Source organism: Microcebus murinus, chromosome 7, assembly GCF_040939455.1.
Source record: "Microcebus murinus isolate Inina chromosome 7, M.murinus_Inina_mat1.0, whole genome shotgun sequence".
In the NCBI taxonomy this organism is placed as follows: domain Eukaryota; kingdom Metazoa; phylum Chordata; class Mammalia; order Primates; family Cheirogaleidae; genus Microcebus; species Microcebus murinus.
In genome coordinates, this window is record NC_134110.1 from 3,984,578 (window position 1) to 4,005,440 (window position 20,863).

The window sequence follows — 20,863 nt, forward strand, 5'->3', positions numbered from 1 at the left end:
GAAGCCCCAGGGAGAGACGCTACTTCCTCCAGCAGAGACGAGTGGGACCAGCAGGAAGCAGCCTGGATTCTGAAAATCCCAGCAAGCTCAGAGAAGAATTCCCCGGGCTGAAACTGGCCAGAGGCCTTGGACTAGGTCCCTGTGATTTACGGAAAGAACAGAGAGAACTGAGCACTCAACAAAGCCACCCGTGCCTTGAGGACAAAGCCCCAGCGTGTGTGCGCACGCACATTTGTATGTGTGTGTGTGTGTGTGTCATATGGGGGGAGTGTGATTAAAACTGTAAGTCATGAGAAAGGGAATTCTGTGGCTGTGGAACACTTATTTTCAATCCTCCTGCATCTGGCCCAACACTGCTGAGAAGGCCATTGGCCAACACACTGGCCAGGAATCTGTCCAGGGCCAGGGCCTCCCAGGCGCCAGGAAATGGCTGGGAAATGCTGAGGCCGGTTAATGATGAACCCACTCACTGTTATTTCTCTCTCAAATGCATAGTCTCAAAGTCTTTTGCCACCATTAATATGTTTTAAAATTATTGTTGTTATGTAGGGAAACATTCTTTTTCAGAGAAGGCCTCACTATGTTGCCCAGGCTAGACTCCAAATCTTGGGCTCAAGAGATCCTGCCACTGAGCACCCCACGTAGCTGGGACTACAGGCACAGACCACCACACCCAACTTTTTGTGTTTGAAGGAGAGACATGAGGCCACTGGTTCCTACTTACAAGACAAGGAAGAAAACATCCCTTGCCTAGAAGTCCAGGGATGGGGGCTGGCGCTGGCTCTGCCCTGACTCACTGGGCGATTATGGCCGGCTCTCTGCTCCTCTCTGGCATTTGCTGGGACCATCGCAATACAAGAGGAGACCCAAAGACCCCTGGGTTCCCTCCTGTGACTAACTGTCCAGGAATTCATGGTCCTGAAGGGTGATTCGGGGCAAGAGGCAAGTAGCAGGTATGCGCACGTTCTTCCAGAAGGGGAGGAAAGATGGAAGGAAACACAGCTCACTGGCAAGGGAGCAGACACAGCGGCAAGAAAAGTGACAGTTCCCTGCTGGAAAGGGAGAGAAGCGGGGTGGGGTCCCCATGGACATCAGCCACATAGCCTGGCCAGCACCTCTCTGCCAGCTTCTGTGGCTAACTAGACTTTCACTTCCCTTTGGGAATCAGCACACATGCCCTGTGCCATGGACACCCCAGCACACCCTCAGCTGTGTGCGTTCCCACACTGTGTCCCCTTCCTGCCTAGCTCCGTGTGTCCAAATCTTTTCTGCCCTGGAGCTCCATGTCAAATGCCACCTCCTCAAAGAGCTTCCTCACTATCCCTTGTTGTAAACAACCTCTCCCTAGAGCCGCTCCCCAGGCACTGTCCTTTGGACCTGTCTTACTGCACTTGAATCCAGCGGCCTGCGAGGGTGAACTGCAGCGTTGTGTGTGTGTATTTTTAAGTGTGACGAGCTCCTGGAGCTTCTCTGTCTGGGCGGACACAAGAAGTCAGGCCGAAGCAGATCTTCGCTGCTCTCCCTGAAACCTTGGGTGGCCTCCCTACTTGGTATGCAAATGTGGAGGGTGCAAGTCCCCATCACCCTAAGGCCATGGTGTTAGGGGACCTTTGGGGACTGACAGAGGCTGGCCCTCCCAATATCCTCTCTACACAGAACTAGTCTCAGAGACATGATGGCAAAATTTGTCCCTGGGGGCAAGAAAACTCTTTAGAAGATGGAACCAGTCCCCTTCCTTCTTCTTAGGGTGAGACTGTTAGAACCCAGTGATGGCCTGGATGTTCCCCACAGGACTGCTGGCACACAGATACTGAGGCTCCCAGGGGATCTTGCCAGAGGTCAGGGTCAGGGCAGGCAGGAGGGTCTGGACTCACGGGTGGCTCAACACCAGCCCAGAAGTCTGTGGCCAAGTCCATGGCTTAGGCTGAAAGGACTCCTGTGCCCAGCAGGGTGGGGAGGCTCTGGGAACAGTGGCCAGAGCAATGATTAAATCAGAAACCTCTAGAACCTGTGCATTTAGTCCCGCACAGCAGTTCCATGGTCACAGTGGTCCTGGAGAGTCCAGGGCGGGCAGCCCTGATTTCCCTGTGTAGGGCTCCGGGTCAGTGCAGAGTGAGCGGCGTCCCTGGTCTCTTTCTCTACCTGGGAAGTGGAGCCCAGGCGTGGAGCAGCCTCAGGGTCTTAGACAGTTTTGGTGTGAGGCAGGTACAGGAAGACCACGCTAAAGGGTTCTCACTAAAGATGGCATTAGGCACTTGAGCAGTTGCCTGGAGAGAGAAGAAACACAGCACAGGCCGCCCAGGACAGTGTGGCAGGTCACAGCAGCGGCACAGACAGGCCGCACTGTTCTGACTTAGGACTCAGGCTCTGCCATTAGACAACATGGTCTCTGAAACAGACAGTGCCTTTGCCTTAATTTCGCTTATCATAGTTTACAGTGCATCAAATGCATGATAAAGTTGTGTTGGACGGAAGGGAGGAAAGAGGGACAGAGAAAGGGACTGTGGGTGTAGGAGGATTCAGATGAGGAGCTGTATTTGCAGCTGCATTAATGAGGGGGGGCTTCCTGGTGGAGGTGGCCTTGAGAGGCCTATAAAGAAGAGGATGGTTTGAGCCTAAGTGTCCTGGAAACTGTTTACAGGCTCAGAGTTCTGGCGGCACGTCAGGGCTGAGGTCTCAGCAGGGGACCAGAACAGACCCCCACCCCTGCTCCTTGTCCTCAGCCTCCCAGCAATTCTATAACTTGGGGTTCATCTCTAAGGAAAAGAATACAGCAATATCTTACTTTTGCAAATGTTACCAAATATAGCAAAAACATTGCCAGCTGGAGGTGTCTGGGCAGCAGCAGACACCTAGGACCGAGAGTCAAACTGACCTTAAAGGCAAAGACATCGTCAACCAGATTGTTCCCGAACACGAAAGTGGAGCCAGCCCTGGTGTAGCTCAGGAAGATCTGAAATTTACAAACAAAACACAATCAAAAGAGAGTGAGGCTAAGAGGAGGAGGCAGGAAACAGTGGCCTGAGAACCAGGCTGGGTGAGTTGCCGGGGCTGTGAGCACCCCACGGGCCAGGGTCCGGCCTAGGAGGGAGACAGGGAGACCAGACCCAGGCAGGTTGGCCAGGGACGTGGTCCCCCAGGCCCTTACCAAGGAGTGGGTGCCACCTGGCTGCATATGTAAAGCCACAGTCATGAGCACTGGCTCCTTCCGAACACATTCTCCAAAGAGACACCTTTTCATTGAATTTTAAGGAAATACTCTGAGATGGACGTTGTTAGGACAATACAGAAGCATGAGGAAGCAAGACACGAGATGTGTGGCGAAGGCTGTCAAAGGTGGTGCCTCTTATGCCTGCCCAGTCCCCTGACAACCAAGGGCACAGCCTTCTCTCATAGCGTCCCCGCCCTGGGCTCACGGACTGAGCATTCAAGTCCAGCCACACTTCTACGGGAGATCAGTGTTAGGTCCCGACTTGCAGTGTGATTGCAAGGACAAGTCACTTCTCTCGTCCAGGACTCAGTGTTCCAGTCTATAAAGTGGGGAGGTGACCAGAGCAGCAACTCTCAGTCTTTTTCTCCACATACTCACGGGTGCTGGGGTGGGGCCAGGGAGCTGACACAGCCGGGCAGGCAGGACAGCCAGTTCCACCCAAACAGGGCATGCATGCAAACCAGTGAGTGGGAGGCGAGTGGAAGGTTATACTCATGCCCTTGATAATTTATGTTTCCAAGAGTGTTAAATTTACAGGAGGCTGTTGGTTTAACGGAGCTCCTGCAGGGGGCCCAACAGACCCACCCAAACGGAGTCACTCGTGCTCCAGTTCCACGTGTCCACGAGGAACCACGTTGCTGCTCGGCCCCCCGCACACTCAGGAGAGGGAGAGATGCCGGCCAGCCCACACTGGCAGGGCAGGGGAGTCCCCTCTGCTTCATCCCTTGCAGGGAAGGTAACTGTGAATCCTGCAGCCACCTCTTGTTTTCTGCTTTCCTCATCCTCTTCCCTCTTTCCAACCACACCCTCTGCTCAGTCCCCGGAATACTCCTTCCAGCCTGCAGAACTAGCTGTGCTCCGATTCTAGAATCGCAGATAAATGCCTATTAAGCTCATTAAACTAAATCTGCTGTAATTTTCTCTTTTGACAATAGTAAGTCATGATGGGAGCACAACAACGTGCATGAATTTAATGATACTTAAAAATGGTTAAAATTGTAAACTTTATCTTATTTGTATTTGGCAACAATGAAAAAGAATAACTTTAATAAAAATTTTTAAATTCACACACACAGAATAAATTTTTTACAATTTTTGTTTTTAGCTCTTTAAACTATTTTAAGTGCCAAATCACTGATGACCGCCGAAGGCCCCCTGGCAGGGTCAGGTACCCAGAGACCTTCCTGTCTGGGATTTTCTTCCACAGAGGACCCAGCCTCTGAAAGAGCACTCTGTCCGGCCTGGCACTACCTGGTCTGGGGCCCCATTCACACCCACCTGCCTAGTCCCTGCTCTGTGGCCTCAGCACCCACCTCCCTGCAACCGAGTGGCTTCTCCCACATTCCCTGGCAGCCTAGGATGTCCCATGTACGCACCTGGATCTGGTCTCCCAGCCACTGGAATGCAACAAATCCGGGTTCTGTTCTGATGACAAAGAGTCCAAGGGCAAACTGCAGCACAAGGCCCCAGGACACGGTCCGCCAGGACACCTGTTACCCACCCGATAAAAAGGTCCTGTGAGCTCACTCCTGGGAGATGGGCAAAGGGCATGGGCTACTGAGGGGCAGTGGGAGCTTCCGCCAGACTGTGAGTGAAGGCTGGGACCAGCCAGAGCCATGGGCCACTAGCCAATGGTCACACCCTCCCTGGGATTCACAATAGGCCAGGCTCTCGGCAGCAGCAGGCCAGGGCAGTGGGCAAGACTCAATCAAGAGCCCCTGTGAAACTCGAGCAGACTTGGGCGTGCCATGTCACTGTGTCCCTGGGCCATCACTGGGGGGGGGGGAGCCAGAATCATGGCTGGGGGTCTGGCCTTTTGAAAAAACAGATCTGAGGACCAGGCTCGGACTGACCAGAGGGCCTGTCACCAAGGAAACAAATGCCTCTGAGTCAGCACTTGATCTTAGCCAAAGTGGCCGATCAGCCATAGCCTCTGAGTCTGCAAAGACACCCAGGCAGCATCCCCTGCCCCACTGGGGAGTTTGAGGACTTCTGCTAAGAGAGGTGACAGCCCACTTGGCACCTCTCGTCCTGGGATCTCCTTCCCCGGCCTCCCAGGGGCCCTGTCCTGATACCCACTGTCTTCCCCAGGCTCTGAGCCTCCGGGGCTCTCCCAGCAGGAGCATCTGCTCCCATCCCAGCCCCCAGATCCAGCCCAGGGCCAGAAGAGAGACGCGTCCACTGGCTTCCAGGCCACACCTGACAGATTAGCACTCACTGCGTGGTGATGCTTCGAGCAGGCAAAGAGAACAGCGATGAACACACACATTCCTGCGAAGGACACCAGCTGCTCAGGCCGCCGGGAGGTGTCCAGAGACAGCCACAGGACCAGGAACAGGAGAGCCGCAAGAGCTAGGCCCCTGCAGGGGAGAGGCAGAAAGCCATCACCATTGGCGTGTCCCCACCTAGAGACACACACACACACACACACACACACACACACACACACACTAGCACCCAGAGAAAGGGTACACAGAGCAGAGAGGAGGAGCAAGGATACAGCACCGTGGCAAGAGCACAAGTTCTGGATCCATATACTAGGAAGTACCACTCAAGCTGTGTGGCCTCTGGCAGACCCACTGGCTTCTCTGAGTCTAGTTTCTTCATTGGTCCAGTGAAGCCAAAGACCCCTCATTTCTCGAGGTGGCTGGGAGGATTAAATAAGATGATGTGTGTCCCAAGGTTAGTGTGGTACCCAGCACATGGCTTCACTCAGGTATGGGACTCTCACAGCTGCAATGACGCTCAGCCCAGTCTCTGACCTTGAGGGAGGAGGGGCCTGTGTAACCCAGGACAGAGCACTGTGGGCCGCTCTCCCAGACACCTAGGAGCAATAATGCCAGTCTGGAACGCTGACGCAAGCACCTGAGACCAAGGCCTGGACCCAACCTTGACAGCAACACTCCCTTTTCTGTGTCTGGGCTTTGCTTGTCCAGGGGACAGCCTAACGGCTGGGACAGCCCAGCTCTGAGCATCAGGACTTCAAGGGCTGCCCCCAACCTGGTCATCAACTCACCGGGTTCTAGTAATGACAGCTGATGTGCATTGACACCTATTATGTGCAGGTAATATGCTGAGTGCTGAGAACAATACTGTTACTGTCCTTCTTTTAGAGATGAGGAAACTGAGGCACAGAGAGGCTAAATAACTGGCCCAAGGTCACCTATCTAGAAAGTGACAGCTGAGATTCTAACCCAGACCCTATGCAGCAAGTCTATTCTCTTCAATGCAGTCTTAACTGGCTCGTAAGAGGGGACCCAGGAACTGGACTCAAGCAGGCTAACTCCGGCCAGAGACTACCTTCTTGTTTCTGCTCATGTTTTCAACCTCATATCGTCCCACTCTACATGCACAGTTTTTGCCTTGCCCGTGTGCCACCTTGCACATCTCTTTGCTAGTTTTCTGGATGTTGAATGCATGTTTTGGGTTTTTTGTTCGTTTTTAACAGCTGTATCAGACTATGGCTGATACACAACAAACTGCACATTTTTAATGTATTCCATTTGATGTGTTTTGACACACGTATACCACTTGACACCATCACTACAATCAAGATAATGAACATACCCAGCCACCCTCCCCCAGAGTTTCCTTGTGCTCTTCTGTGATTCCTCATGGCCCGGCAGTCCCCCAGCAACAACTGGCTTTCTGTCACTAGATTAGTTTGCCTTTTTAATAGTAGCATTTCATAGAAATAGAACCACACAGCACTTTTTTGTGTGACTTCTGTCACTCCATCTCTTTATTTTGAGATTCATCTGGGTTTCTGCATGATCCAATAGCTCATTCCCTTTTATCAAGGAGTACTATTCTGTTTCGTGGGTATACCACAGTTTGCTGATCCTTTCATTCACTGATGGGTGTTTAGGTGGTTTCCAGTTTTTGGCTATTACAGATAAAGCTGCCGTGAACATTCAAACATTCCCGTGCAAGTCTTTGTATAGATACATGCTCTCGTTTCTCTTGGGTAAATGTCTGTTAGTGGAGTACACAGATTACATGGTAGGTCTAACTTTTTAACAAACTGCCAATTTGCTTTCCACAGTGATTATACAATTTTTACATTCTGACCAGCTGTATACAAGAGTCTTAGTTCCTGCATATCCTTGCCAACATTGGTGTGGTCAGTCTTCTGAACTCCAGCCGCTCTAACAGGTACACAGTAGTATCTCTTTCTAGTTTTCATTTGCATTTCCCTGATGACAAATGATGTTGAGCATCTTACCACGTGCTTATTGCCTCTTATGTATCTTTTTAAATTAAATGTGTCTTAAAATCCTGAGCCCATTCTTAAATTGGGTTGTTTTTCTTATTATTAATAAGTTTTGAAAGTTCAATATATATTCTAGTTTCAAGTGCTTTGTCAGATATGGGATTTGAAAAACTTTCCCCCTAGTCATGGCGTATCTATTTATTCTCTTAACAATGCTTTTGAAGAGCAAAAGTTCTTGATTCTGAGGATGTTCCACTTATCAATTTTTTTACTGATTGTAATTTTTGTTTTGCATCTAAGAAATCTTGAGGTCATAAAGATTTTCTCCTATGTTTTTTAAAAGAAGTTTTATAGCCTTAGGCTTTACATTTGGGTGTATGTTCCATTTTTGCTAAATTTTTGTTTAAGACATTGTTGTTTTTTTTTTAGAGCAGTTTAGGTTCACAGCAAAACCGAGAGGAAGAAACAGCAATTTACCATACGCCCCCAGTCCTGCATGCAGACAGCTTCCCCCATTACCAATATCCCCCCAAAATGGCACATTTGTTACAATTGATGACCTACATTGAAATGATATAATCACCTACAGTCCAAGTTTACTTTAAGATTCACTGTTGGTGCTGTACATTCCATGTGTTTGGCTAAATGTACAATGACACGTATCCACCATCACAGCATCACACAGAGTATTTTCACTGCCCTAAAAGTTCTCTGTGCTCTACCTACTCATCTCTCCCTCCTCTCATCCCCTAACCCCTGGTAACCACTGACCTTTTTACTGTCTCCATGGTTTTGCCTTTTCCAGAATGCCAGATAGCTGCAGTCATACAGTATGGAGCCTTTTCAGATCGGCTTCTTTCAATTAGCAACATGCACTTAAGTTTCCTCCATGTCTTTATCAGCTTGATAGTTCATTTCTTTTTAGCATTGAATAATATTCCATTGTCTGGATGTACCACATTTTATTTATCCATTCACCTATGGAAGGATATCTTGATTGCTTCTAAGTTTTGGGAATTAGAAATAAAGATACTATAAACATCCAAGTGTAGGTTTTATGTCTAGCATATAGTTAGACAGCATATATAGTTGGGTCTTACTTTGTTTGTCCAATCTTACTTTTTTTTTAGTTCAGTTTAAAACTTTTAATTGGCACAGTTTATCACAGCCTAAGAAGTCCAGAAAGATTTTGAGAGAGGAGAGGTGACTGCATTACTTAATGTAATTGTTGGTATAGGTGGGTTAAAATCTACCATCTTGCATTTATTTTCTGTTTGTCCCATTGGTTGTTTGTTTCCCTTTTCCTATTTTTCTGCCATCTTTCAGATTGACTATTTCTTAAAGATTCTCCGTTTTAGACTTGTTAGCTATAACTCTTCATTGGGTTATTTTAGTGGTTAGCATTTATAGTATACCTGTTTCATTTACTACAAACTACCTTCAAGTGATGCCATATTACTTCACAGATGCTATAAAAACCTTACAACAGTATAATTTCATTTCTTCCTTCCCAACATTTATGCTATTGTTATTTATTTATTTTTTTAAAAAATTTTTTTAGAGATAGGTTTTTGATATGTAGGGTCACCTTTAGTACAATGGCTTATTCACAGGTATAATCATAGTGCACTGGAACCTCAAACTCCGGCCTTGAGTGATCCTCCCACCTCAACCTCCTGAGTAGCTGGGACTATAGGTATGTGCAATTTACTTCTAAATATAATATAAATCCCCTAATATATTGCAATTATTCTTACTTTACAAGTTGATTATGTTATTAAAGATGTTTACATAATAAAAAAAGTAGTCATTATATTTACCCATGGAGTTACCTTTTGGGGGGCTCTTCATTCCTTTGTGTAGAAACAGGTTTCTATCTGGTATCATTTTTCTTCTGTTTGAAGAATTTCCTTTAACATTTCTTATAGTATAAGTTGGCATTATTCCTGCAAAATTATTTCAGCTTTTGTATGTCTAGAAAAAGGTCTTATTTCCCCTTCTTATTTGGAAGATATTTGACTGGTAAAGAATTCTAGGTTGACAGGTTTTGGGGTTTGTTGTTGTCGTTTACTGTTCCACTCTTTTCTAACATGTTTTTAACAAGAAATCTTCTAGTAATACATACTTTTTTGTCTTTTCTTCTGAAGTTATTGATTTTTCTTTTTATGACTGGTTTTCAGCAATTTGATTATGAGGTGCCTTGGTGTCATCTTTTCATGTTTCTTGGGGGTCCATGGAGCTTCTTGAGTCTTTGGGTATAAAATTCTCATGAAATCTATAATTTTTTGGAAATTATTTCTTCAAATATCCTTTCTGCCCTCCTTCTCCTTTGTTGACGTCAATGCATGTATATTTGCCCACTGAAAGTTGTGCTGTGGATAACTGATGCTCCTCTGTTTGACTCTTTTGGGTTTTGTCTGAGATTTGTTGGGCAGGGCCTGAGAAGCATTTATTCTGGGGTTGTTTTCCATTCCACTGAGCCAAGACCCTTACTATTTATTACTCACAGTGTCCTGTGAATTATGAGGTTTTTCCACCCAGGCTGTTGGGACACTATTCCTGACTCTGTGTGATTCTCCTAGGCCTCGGGGAGTTTCCTCATGTGCATCCACTGGTCAGAACTGCACTGGATGTTCAGGGAGGACTCTCTGCACCTCTCTGGATCTTTCTGTCTGCGTCCCTCTCTCTCGTCTGCTCCTCTGCAGTGTGAACTCCAGCCACCCCGTCTTCCCAGGATTTCCAGCTCTGTCTCTTCAACTTAGGGCATCTGCTGCCCCATCCTAGTTCTCCTTCCCTGTGGGGGGGGCCAGGAAACCCTCTCCAGATAGTAAGCTGGGACGATCACAGGGCTCACCTCATGTGTTTCCCAGTTCTCAAAGATCACTGTCCCTTATTGCCTAATGTCCAATATCATGAGAGCTTGTTTCACATTTTTGTTCCAGTGTTTTTGTTGTTTCAAGCGGGAGGGTAAACTGGTCTCTGTTACTTCATCATGACTGGAAGCCAAAATCACATCCGTGTTTTCTGTTTGTTTGTTTTTGAGACAGAGTCTTGCACTGTCACTGTGGCTAGAGTGCAGTGGCATCATGACAGCTCACTGCAACCTCAAACTCCTGAGCTCAAGTGATCTTCCTGCCTCAGCCTCCCAAATATCTGGGACTACAGGTGCACACCACCATGCCTGGCTCATTGTTATTTTCTATTTTTTGTAAAGATAGAGTCTTCTATGTTGCCTAGGCTGGTCTCGAACTCCTGGCCTCAGGTGATCCTCTCACTTTAGCCTTCCAAAGTGTTGGTATTACAGGCATGAGCCACTATGCCTGGCCCCAAATCCGTGTATTTTTTGACAGCTTTCTTGAGACAAAATTCACATAACATACAATTTGCCCATGTAAAGTAGATGGTTCAATGGTTTTTAGTATAGTTACAGATTTGTGTAACCATTACCTCAATCCTAGAACATTTTCATCAGCCCAAAGAGAAACCCTGAACTACTGGTCATCGCCCCCTAATCTTCCCACGCACCCCAGCAATCACTACTTTATCCCTGTCTTCATAGAAATTTCATGCAAATGGAATCCTGAGGTCCTGTGCTTTCTCATGACTGGCTCCTTTCACTGAGCGTAACGTTCTCAAGGTTCATCATTATTACAGTATTTATCAGTACTAAATTCCTTTTTATGGCCAAATAATATTGCTTTGTATACATATATGCATTGTCCTATCCACTTTTCCAGATGATGGATATTTGGAACGTTTCTACTGTTTGGCTGCTATGAATAATGCTATATAAACATTTGTGTACCAGTTTGTGTAGACATATGTTTTCATTTCTCTTAAGTATATACTTATGAGTGGAATTCCTTTCTTTTTTTTCTTTTTCTTTTTTTTTTTTGACAGTCTTATGTCCTGCCCAACTAGAGTGCCATGTCATCAGCCTAGCTCGCAGCAAACTCCAACTCCTGGGTCAAGGGATCCTCCTGCCTCAGCCTCCTAAGTAGCAAGGACTACAGGAAAGGGCCACCAACCTAGCTAATTTTTTCTATTCTTAGTAGAGGTGGGGTCTCACTCTTGCTCAGGCTGGTCTTGAACTCCTGAGCTAAAGTGATCCTCCTGCCTTGTTCTCCAGAGTGCTAAGATTACTGAGCAACCTTACCCAGCCTCCTAGGAGTGGAATTTCTGGGTCATGTGATAACTCTGCATTTTACATGATGAGGGGCAGCCTGTTTTCTAAAACAGCTGCACCTTTTTACATTTCCACAAGCAAGGTATGAGGGTTTCCATTTCTCTACATCTTTGCCAACACTTGTTATGATCTGCTTTTTGATTATAAACATCTTACTGAGTGTGGAGTGGTATCTCATTGTGGTTTTGATTTCCTTTTTTTTTTTTTTTTTTGAGACAGAGTCTCACTTTGTTGCCCAGGCTAGAGTGAGTGCCGTGGCGTCAGCCTGGCTCACAGCAACCTCAATCTCCTGGGCTCAGCGATCCTACTGCCTCAGCCTCCCGAGTAGCTGGGACTACAGGCATGCGCCACCATGCCCGGCTAATTTTTTGTATATATATTTTTAGTTGGTCAATTAATTTCTTTCTATTTTTGGTAGAGACGGGGTCTCGCTCAGGCTGGTTTCGAACTCCTGTCCTTGAGCGATCTGCCCGCCTCGGCCTCCCAAAGTGCTAGGATTACAGGCGTGAGCCACCGCGCCTGGCCTGATTTCCTTTTTCATAATAGCTAGTGATGTTCACCATGTTCTCATGTGCTTATTGGCTACTTGTATACCTTTGGGAAAATGTCTATTCAAATACTTTGATCATTTTCCAATTGTTTTTTTATTATTGGGTTCCAATTCTGGATACAGGTCCCTTAGCAGATATATGATTTGCAAATATTTTCTTTCCTTCTGTGGGTAGTTCTTTCACTTTCTTAATTGTGTCCTTTGAATCAAAAAGTTCTTAGTGTTTTGTTTTGTTGGGGTTGTTTGTTTTTTGAAACAGTGTCTCACTCTGTCACCCTGGCTAGAGTACAGGGGCATCATCACAGCTCACTGCAATCTTGAACTCCTGGGCGTAAGCAATCTTCCTGCCACAGCTTCCCAGCATGCTGGGATTACAGCTGTGAGCCAACATTCCTGGCTTAAAACTTTTTAGTTTTTATGAAGTCCGATTTATCTGTATTTTTTAAAGCAAACTCTATATGAATCCCTCAAATGAAAAACCATTATCAATTACTTGTCATAAATACAAGACCACTGTAAAAATAAATCCTTTAAAAAAATCTATTTAACAGGCTGAGCATGGTGATTCATGCCTGTAATCCTAGCACTCTGCAGGCTGAGGTGGGAGGATCACTTGAGGCCAAGAGTTTGAAACCAGCCTGAATAACAGCAAGACCCAGTCCCCACAAGAAAGTAGAAAACTTAACAGGATGTGGTGGCACGCCCCTGTGGTCCCAGCCACTCAGGAGGCTGAAGGGGGAGGATCACTTCAGTCCAAGAGTTTGAAGTTACAGTGAGCTATAATGACACAACTGTAATCTAGCTGGGGTGACAGAGTGAGACTCTGTGTAAAAAAAATAAGAAAAAAACCTATTTAATAAAGGGAAGTCAAATTTAAAAATGAAGGCACTTATAAATAAAATTGTATATGTGTTCATCAATAGGCCAGGTCAAATCACTTTGCTGTAGTATGTGAATCTCATTCTGGGAGACACAACTGTGCCCTGCATTGTCCTGACTCAGTCATTGGATGTCTTTGGTCATCAGTTCAGTCATTGACAGCAGTACTGAAGTAGGTTGTGATTTTTTTTTTTTTAAACCATAGAAACCTTTTTCTCCAGCTTTTTTTTTTTTTTCATACCTTGATTTACAAAGCACATAAATTTTAGCTGCCTGGATAAAATGGGAAGGGGAGAGTTTTGATGTTCCCCTCCCAACCTTCCACTCCTGCCCTGTGGCATCTCTGAGGTTTCCAGAGCTCCAAGGAATCCTGCTAGAAAGTCAGGGGATTCCAAACTGTTGTCCAGGGGCATGGTTGGCTAGTCAGAATGCCCTGGGGGTAACTAAAAACACTGGCACCTCCACCCCACCCAGCCTGCTGAGTCAGACTCCAGGGCTGGTCCCTGCATGCCCCGGTGATCTCATGGGAGGCACTGACAGGCCCTCCCTGCGTGGATGGGCTGGGATCTCTGAGTGTAGGGAATTGCTGAGTCCTGTTCTCAGCCAGCACAGTCACCTGTCGTAACCAGGGCAGAGAACCAGAGGAGAACTAGCAAAACTCCAGAGATGGCTGCTGCCTCGGAAGCCAATCAGCAACTCCTGCCCTGGGGCCCCCAGAAAGTTCTCAGCCCCGGCTGTGACCTCAGAGCTGAACCCCAGCCAGCGGCTGCCCCCACCCTGCCTCAGAGCTTGAGCTCACTCACCTCTTAGCACAGAGATTCAGGCAGGGGTGGCCGTGAGGGTTCTTATGCCTCCTCAGCTTTGGCGCCAGAAGCCTCTTCAGCAGCCTGTAGGCCAGGAAGGCGAGGACCACACAGGTGAGCACGAACAGCCCCAGGGCCCTCTGGAAATTCCGGATGCAGGCAACCAGCAGGAAGACAGCGTACCCTGGGGGACGAGACCGGGCAGGGGGCTGGATGACCATCCCGCCTCTCCAGGCCCCTGCAGCCCACCACAGACACCACCTTACTCCAGCAGGAACTTGGAGGGCAGGAAGGTCCCCCAACCTCTCTGAGCCTCAGTGTCCTCATCTGCCAGTGAAAACAATCATCCCTCCTGTGTCCAAAGGGTGTTATGAGCTCATTGGCAGAATGTGTGAAAGGGCTTTGCAAACTGTAAAGTGCCAACCAACTGGGAGGGAGATGTGTACGAGGCCGTGAGGCCAAGCAGCATGGATGTCTGGGTGTTGAAGGAGCACCTGCCATGACCCGAGCCCTGCTAGGATGGAGGACGGAGACGAACAAGTCAGTTGCTCTGTGAAGGAGTTCGCGTGTGTGTGCCAGGCCTGTGTTCTGGAATATGAATCCATCGTCTCCTTCCAGGAATGTCCTCTTCCCCCTTTGCCCTTCTCTCCTTTAAGTGGCTGAGCTGCTCTGTGTTCACACCTCCAGAAATGTGATTGTGGACACAAAGGGCAAATGTCTCTCTCTGGCTTCTGAATTTCAAAACCCAGGGTCCTTGAAGAACGGAAAGGACTTACAGCCATGGACTAAAAAATGTGATCAGAAAAATTAGTTTTAGTTTCCTGCCACCAAAGTAGCTAAAGCATGACAAGAGCAAGGACACAGGTGGCCCCAGGGAAAGTGTCTGGCTCATGATGCCACAGCCAGAGCCAGCTGTGTCCATGTCACCACAGGCAGAGCAGCCTGTGCCCTGCTCCCTGGGCAGGCGCAGGGAGGTGCCCGGGCTTGCAAGAGAGAAGGGCCTGTGTGGGTGCGGCAGGCAGAGCCCAGGGCAGCTCTGAGTGTCAGCAGGCCCTGAGCAGCAGGAGCTGTCCCCACGAGAGGCTCACAAGAGGACAGGGGAGGGAAGCCAGAGCAAGCCCGTACTGGAGCAGGGCCACCTGCCTGCAAAGACACAGAACTCGGACCAGCTGCAGAAGCGAACAGATCAGTTGACACTTGAGGCAATTTCCATTCTCTACTTAAGAGAGAATTTCATCACTTCTTTAAGAGAAACAAATCTCAGTCTGCAAGGGCACCAGAGGGCCCTGGATTCGGGCTCTGCCAGAAGAAGACTTCACTGTCTCAGACACGTACCCTGGAACAGGAAGCCAAGGGACATGGACTGACTCCATCTCAGCAGACTGGGGCCACTGCTGTCACCTCTCTCACTGTCCCCTCCCTTCCCTGGCAGCTACAATGGGCTCTGCATCCACACATCCTCTCCCCTCGACCCCCAACCCAACAGCACGAGTGAGCTTCTGCTAGGCACACCTGCTGCCCCTCCCTAAGCCCAGGAGCCCTTCTCTGTGCCCAGAGGACCCTGCTCCATTCGTCACCACTTCAGCCCCTGTCCCTTCACAGGATTTCTACAAGCTCCCACATCAGCTCATAGCCACATGCCTGTCCTTGACACCTTGTCACACACTGCCACTCATACTTCCACCCTATTCTCAGAAAAAATTTCTCCAAAGGGCCGTCTACCCTTGCTGTCTACACTGCCTCAACTCCCTTCAGTCCAGTCCACTTGTCCATGTAGATGTAGTCCATCTTCATCCTATGTGACCTAGGAGCCTCTTGTCTCTGCATCAGTGGACACTGCCACGCTGCTCAGTGCATATCATCTGGACTGGCTGTCGGTCTTTCCCTCCTTCTTGAATCCCTGCGTTCTCTGGGACTCTGGCTCCTGCCAAGCCCATCTGTGCAGCTGGTCCTAGGCTTCTGTCCTTGACTCGCTTCCCAATCCATTCTCCAAGTGTCCCTGGGCACCTCCTCTCCCCCTGCGTGGCCTGGCAGTTGTGTCTCCAGCAAACTGAGTTACCCCTCCCGGCTCCTCAGTCATGTCCCCCAGCTCTGCGGGGGCACCCCGACACACAGGCAGGAACCGAGGCAGGCTCGACTCAGGGTCTCCTTCGCCCTCACACCTGACTGGTCCCCCATCCCGCTGCCTTGCTTCCCCAGGGCCCAACCATCCCGCCGTCCTTCACCCCTGCACTCTGACACAGGCACCATGGCCTCAACACGCCTTTCTCCCTGTCTGTGCTGCCCCCTCCCATGGTCCCACAGAGTGAATTCAGCCTTGACACTTCGTGTCTAAACCTCCAATGTTCTAGATCTTAGGAGCAAAAATAAAAAGTTAAAGCCCTCCAGTTGCGCACTCTGGTCTTGAGGGCAGAATCCAAGTCTGGATTTTATCAAAACCCACAGCCCGACAGTTTTCACTGTTGCTCCCCTGCATGGGGTGCCTCCCACTTCTTAATGTTCCTCCTCTGCATCTGGCTAACTCCTGCTCAATCTGTGTGAACCCAATGTCACCTCTTCCTGGAAGTCCTCCTTGACCATCCCCCTGCCCTACTTGGTGCTCCAAGAGGGTTTCTTCGTTTGCAGGGAATGTCTTTCCCCTCCCTCACCAGACAGGGAGCACCTCGGGAACAGGATCGGGTCCCGCTAACGGAAGACTCAGTGCCCGGCAAGGGAGATGGCCCGGAGCTGCTGCTCAACCCTCATGTGTTGCATGTGTGGGTAAGTGAACAACCATGCCCTGCAACATGGACAGTGGGGGCAAGAGTCATTGTCCCTGGGCAGGGCTCACCAGTACAGAGCAGGCCTATGCAGATCCATCGAATCAGCTGCTTGTGCTCCCTGCAGAAGCGTCTCGCTCTCTGGGCCGGCCGCAGGATTCTCCTGGAAATAGGACCAACAGGTCCGTGAGTGGCACCGCTGACTCCCACCCCAGTGGGGATCCAGTGGGAGGCCCAGCACCTCCAGGCTAAAGCCACTCAGGTGTGTCCCCGGTAAAATGGTGATGGGGGCAAGCTGGGCACCCGGGGCAAGGCTGCTGTCTGAGCAGCTCTGGGGCTCCCCTAGGCTGAGCGTCTGCTAGATGCTCCCCCAGTCTCACCTGCACACACCTAGCTGCTATTGCCGGAGCCTGTCGCCAGCTCCCAGGCCCTGAGAGGGTGAGGGAGGCCTGTTCCCCGATCCCCCACCCGGACAGATAGGTGGGACCCCTCCCCCACCGCCGCCCCTACCCTTCCTGCTTTCTTCAGCTCACATTCTGGCCAGTGAGGGTCCTCAGGGGCCGGGACATGAGGACCCAGAGTTCTGGGCACACCTGGGCCACTCACTGCCTGTGCAACTGGACCTATCAGTCCCTTTCCCTCTCCTGGCTTTGGCCTCCAGTTGACAAACGCTGGCCTGGCCCAGTCCAGGAGTTTCCAAACTGAACCTCGGGGCTCCCCAAGGTGCCCGGAGCGTGGATGGGGTAGAAGCAGCTGGGGGAGGTTGACCAGGAGGCCTGGCTGGTCGGGGCCTCCTACCCAGCTGCAACCAGAGCAGCCCCCCAGCACCTGTGGGGTTCCCAGTGGGACTCCACTCTGGCTGCTTAAACGTAGGTGGGGAACGCTCGGCCGGGGTCGCCTCTGAGGCTCATCTGCCTGCGAGTGAGCGAAAGCGCCATCACTGCTTCCTTCCACTGAGGTGCGCGGAGCCGTCCCCCCATCGTCAGGAGGTGGCTCCCCCCGTTCCCCAAGGTGGCCTCCACCCACCCAGGCCCTCACAGAGGTCACCTACCAGGTGGAGAGGGGCTCCGGCCCTGCCTCACTCCGGCTGTCCCCGGCCTCTGTGGGGCTCGAGTCATTGTCAGGCAGCCGTCCTTCCTCCTACAGGCAGCAGGGAGCCATCAGGTCAGACAGAGCTGAGGGACAGGAGAGGGAGACCCTGGCCGCATGGGGACACCCACAGGCCCCTCCTGAGTGGGCTGAGGCGGGAACTGGACAGTTGCACAGGAAGGAATTAGAAGGCTGCTTAACTAACTTCCGCAACGCATGCACCGAGCGCCTGCTATGTGTAGGGCTCTGCCCGAGACACATCCTGCCCTCAGGGTCATGGTCTTCATGAGGGAGGGACACCTGTGACTGAGGTGTGGTGGCAGGGCCAGGAGGGGACTCTAAGGAAGGCCACGGGCAGAGCTTCCTGATCAATGACTCGGGCGCCATGTGCCCACAGGCTGTGGGGGGGCTGGGCGAGGGGTGGACATTGCTGCAGACGATGGTGGGAAGGGTGCACCCTGGGGGACACAGGGCCGTGAAGGAGGAGGCATTGCCATGGAGGTTGGGAGGATCATGCTGGGCACCGAGGTCCTGGGTGGTGTGCCTCGACCCGGTAGTTTGGGAGTGAGGACAAGATGACCAGAGCCTTGAAGGCTGAGGCGTCCTCTGGGATCCCTCCCCGAGCTGCATTCATCTGCTTCCTGTTCTCATTCTTTACATCACAGCTCAACTGTCACTTCCTCCTTGGGACCCCCCCCCCCGTCCTGCACGCTAGGACAGGCTGTGTGGCACAGAGTAGGTGCTCAGTAAACGTTTAATGAGTGAAATAAAGGGGGCTTCTTTGAGCTGCAGAGGCCAACAGGTCAGGGTTTCTTAACTGTGCAAAGAGGTGAGGAGGAGGCGGCAGAGGAGGGTGAAGGAGGACGGGGAGCAAAGTCCCCGCCAGCGGCCGGGACTCAGGTGAGGAGGAGGGGAGGCCAGGACCACGCACGAGAAGGGGACAGACCATGCTTTCCAAGGTATCAGATCCCACATTCTCTGGACTGTTGGCCAAGGGTTTGAGGGGGACGGACTCTCTTCGGCTTGGCCTATCGCTCTCCATGTGCCAGACCTTCCAGCTGCAAGACAAATCGGGGAGGCCCAGAGCTGAAAGGGGCGGGCTGGGCAGGGCCCAGGATGGGGCCTGCGAAGGGAGAGAGGGCTAGGTCGGGGGCAGATGCCTGGCGCAGCAGAGCCTCACAGGGGTCCGCCTGCATGTCCCTACACTCACGCGTAACCATGCCTGTGGGCCACGGCCTTGGTCCCCAGCACATGGAGAAGTTCCCCCTTCCTGCACTCACCTCTGACCCTGTGAGAGGCAAGCCCTGTAAACCTGGGAGTTCCAGGCAGAAAGAGCACATTCTGCCACTTCACGGGAAGGACAGCATGTGTGTGCATCCGATATAGGCATTTTCTGGAGAGGCGCTAGGTTTCAACACTTGTCACAACAGGTTAAAACCACTGCCATTAAGTGCTATCTCAGTTGTATTATACTACTCTACCTCTGAAAGATGGAGACACACATCCTGAAGACATCCTTCCAGTCCCTGGATCCAACTGTCCCTGAAACCCATCCTACCCCTGGAGCTTTCACTGCCAGAGCTAATATAGTCCCTTTTTAACTGGAGCTCAGTTCATAGGCTTAAGCTCATCCTTAAGTAAGAGTGCCAACTAACACCTCCGCCTCCTCTCTCCCCATTCCTGTTCCCTCACCTTTTCTGACCTTGAGGAACACCCTACTCTGTCCAAACGCCAGCCTGCTTAGCTGACATGCCCAGCGGCATGTGCATGGACACGCTTACTGACACACACGCATAAGGACAGAGCTTGGAGAACCCTGTGTGTGCGCGTGCACACACACACACACACGCACACGGCTGCACACAGAAAAGCAAGGTCCTATTTCTACTCACAGATCTGTGGTTAGTAGGTGGCTCTTGGGGAAAGACAGAAGAGCACGTTTCTGTGGGGACAAGCTTGTCCACTCTTCTTTCCCTTTGGCCCTTCTTCTCACTTCCGCAGAAATTCCTGGGCAGAGTCCAGAGTGGGAATAGGTTGGGTCCCAACCCAGCTCTGGCCAACGTCTCCCACAGCCCAGAGCCACAGCTGGGGTAGGGAACCAAACCCTATTTCAGGGCTACAGGAGGGCGCCGACCCCAGGGCTGTCCCGTGCAGCTCCTCCCCCTCACTGCTGCCGCCCTCCCTGAGATGCCTCCTCTCCATGATGCCTACTCCCCCCTGCCCTCCCCCAGACTAGCCCCACCCACCTCTTCCAGGAAGCCTCCTGGGTGGCTCCTGCCCTCCCTCCCTTCAGAGGGAAAGGCCTGAGAAAAGGGCATGAATGTTTTGTGAGCTTTTTAAAACTTCCCCCACTCTTTTTGGACACTGAAACCAGCATCCCTATTCCAACCAGTGGTTGGGAGGGGCAAGGGAATGTCCTTTGTACCACAGATGTCCTCCCAACAGCCCTCTGGGTGGGGGTGGAGATTGTCTTCCGCTGAGATGGGACAGATCAGAGTCATCAACTATAGTTAAAGGGACATAGCCTGGAGCTGAAAGCCTCCCTCTAAAAGCTCTGTCTTTCTGCTTATAGTCAGGGAAATTGGGACGTTAAGATGGGAGTCTGCCAGTTTCCTCAACTGCCGGCAAATTAATAAAGCCCCCTTCCTTCTCTTCAATCCACTTGTCCTCATTCTTCTGACGCAGCCCTGAGGATAAGTGCCGAGCTTTTCGTTAACACCGTGGCCTCCTTCCCCGGCCATCCATCCTCGCTGTTCAGGCTTTGGCATTTTATCTTTCACTTTGCATCTTACTGAGTCTGCCTTTCTCACTGGATCAGTAATTATTACTCCAGCAACCTATTATTCCAAGCCTGAAGATCAGGAGAGCAGTGTAGCTGGTACAAATAGTAAAAGTGTTCTAGGTCTAAGCATTGATACAGTCACAAAATCAAAATGAAATCACACCATTTCCCCCGTCATTTCATCTTTTCTTTCTTTCTTTTTTTTTTTTTTCTTCCTTTAGAAAGAGTCCCACTCTGTTGCCAGGTTGGTGCTCACTGCAACCTTGAACTCCTGGGCTCAAGGGATCCTCCTGCCTCAGCTTCATGAGTAGCTGGGACTATAGGTATGTGCACCACCATGCCCAGCTAAGTTTTCAGATTTGGAGAGATGGGATCTCACTATGTTGCTCAG

General features: G+C 50.3%; 1 protein-coding gene across 7 annotated transcripts in view; it reads right to left on the reverse strand.

Annotated features, from left to right (window-relative positions):
* The window catches only part of LOC105870581 (sodium/nucleoside cotransporter 1-like), a 49,674-nt gene that overhangs the window by 20,047 nt on the left and 8,764 nt on the right, over nucleotides 1-20,863 (reverse strand). For 4 of the 7 annotated variants that reach the window (XM_076004723.1, XM_076004722.1, XM_076004721.1 and 1 more), the window contains exons 1-8: nucleotides 19,583-19,855; nucleotides 18,637-18,748; nucleotides 17,653-17,741; nucleotides 16,673-16,764; nucleotides 13,843-14,026; nucleotides 5,430-5,571; nucleotides 4,588-4,701; nucleotides 2,876-2,953 (exon numbers count right to left, since the gene is read on the reverse strand). In XM_076004723.1, the coding sequence (XP_075860838.1) occupies nucleotides 2,876-2,953; nucleotides 4,588-4,701; nucleotides 5,430-5,571; nucleotides 13,843-14,026; nucleotides 16,673-16,764; nucleotides 17,653-17,741; nucleotides 18,637-18,732 (795 nt within the window). In that variant the 5' untranslated portion in view covers nucleotides 18,733-18,748; nucleotides 19,583-19,855. Of the gene's footprint in view, nucleotides 1-2,875; nucleotides 2,954-4,587; nucleotides 4,702-5,429; nucleotides 5,572-13,842; nucleotides 14,027-16,672; nucleotides 16,765-17,652; nucleotides 17,742-18,636; nucleotides 18,749-19,582; nucleotides 19,856-20,863 lie in introns of those variants that run through there. The other 3 variants (XR_012920068.1, XM_020289123.2, XM_076004719.1) reach the window with 2 other exon arrangements.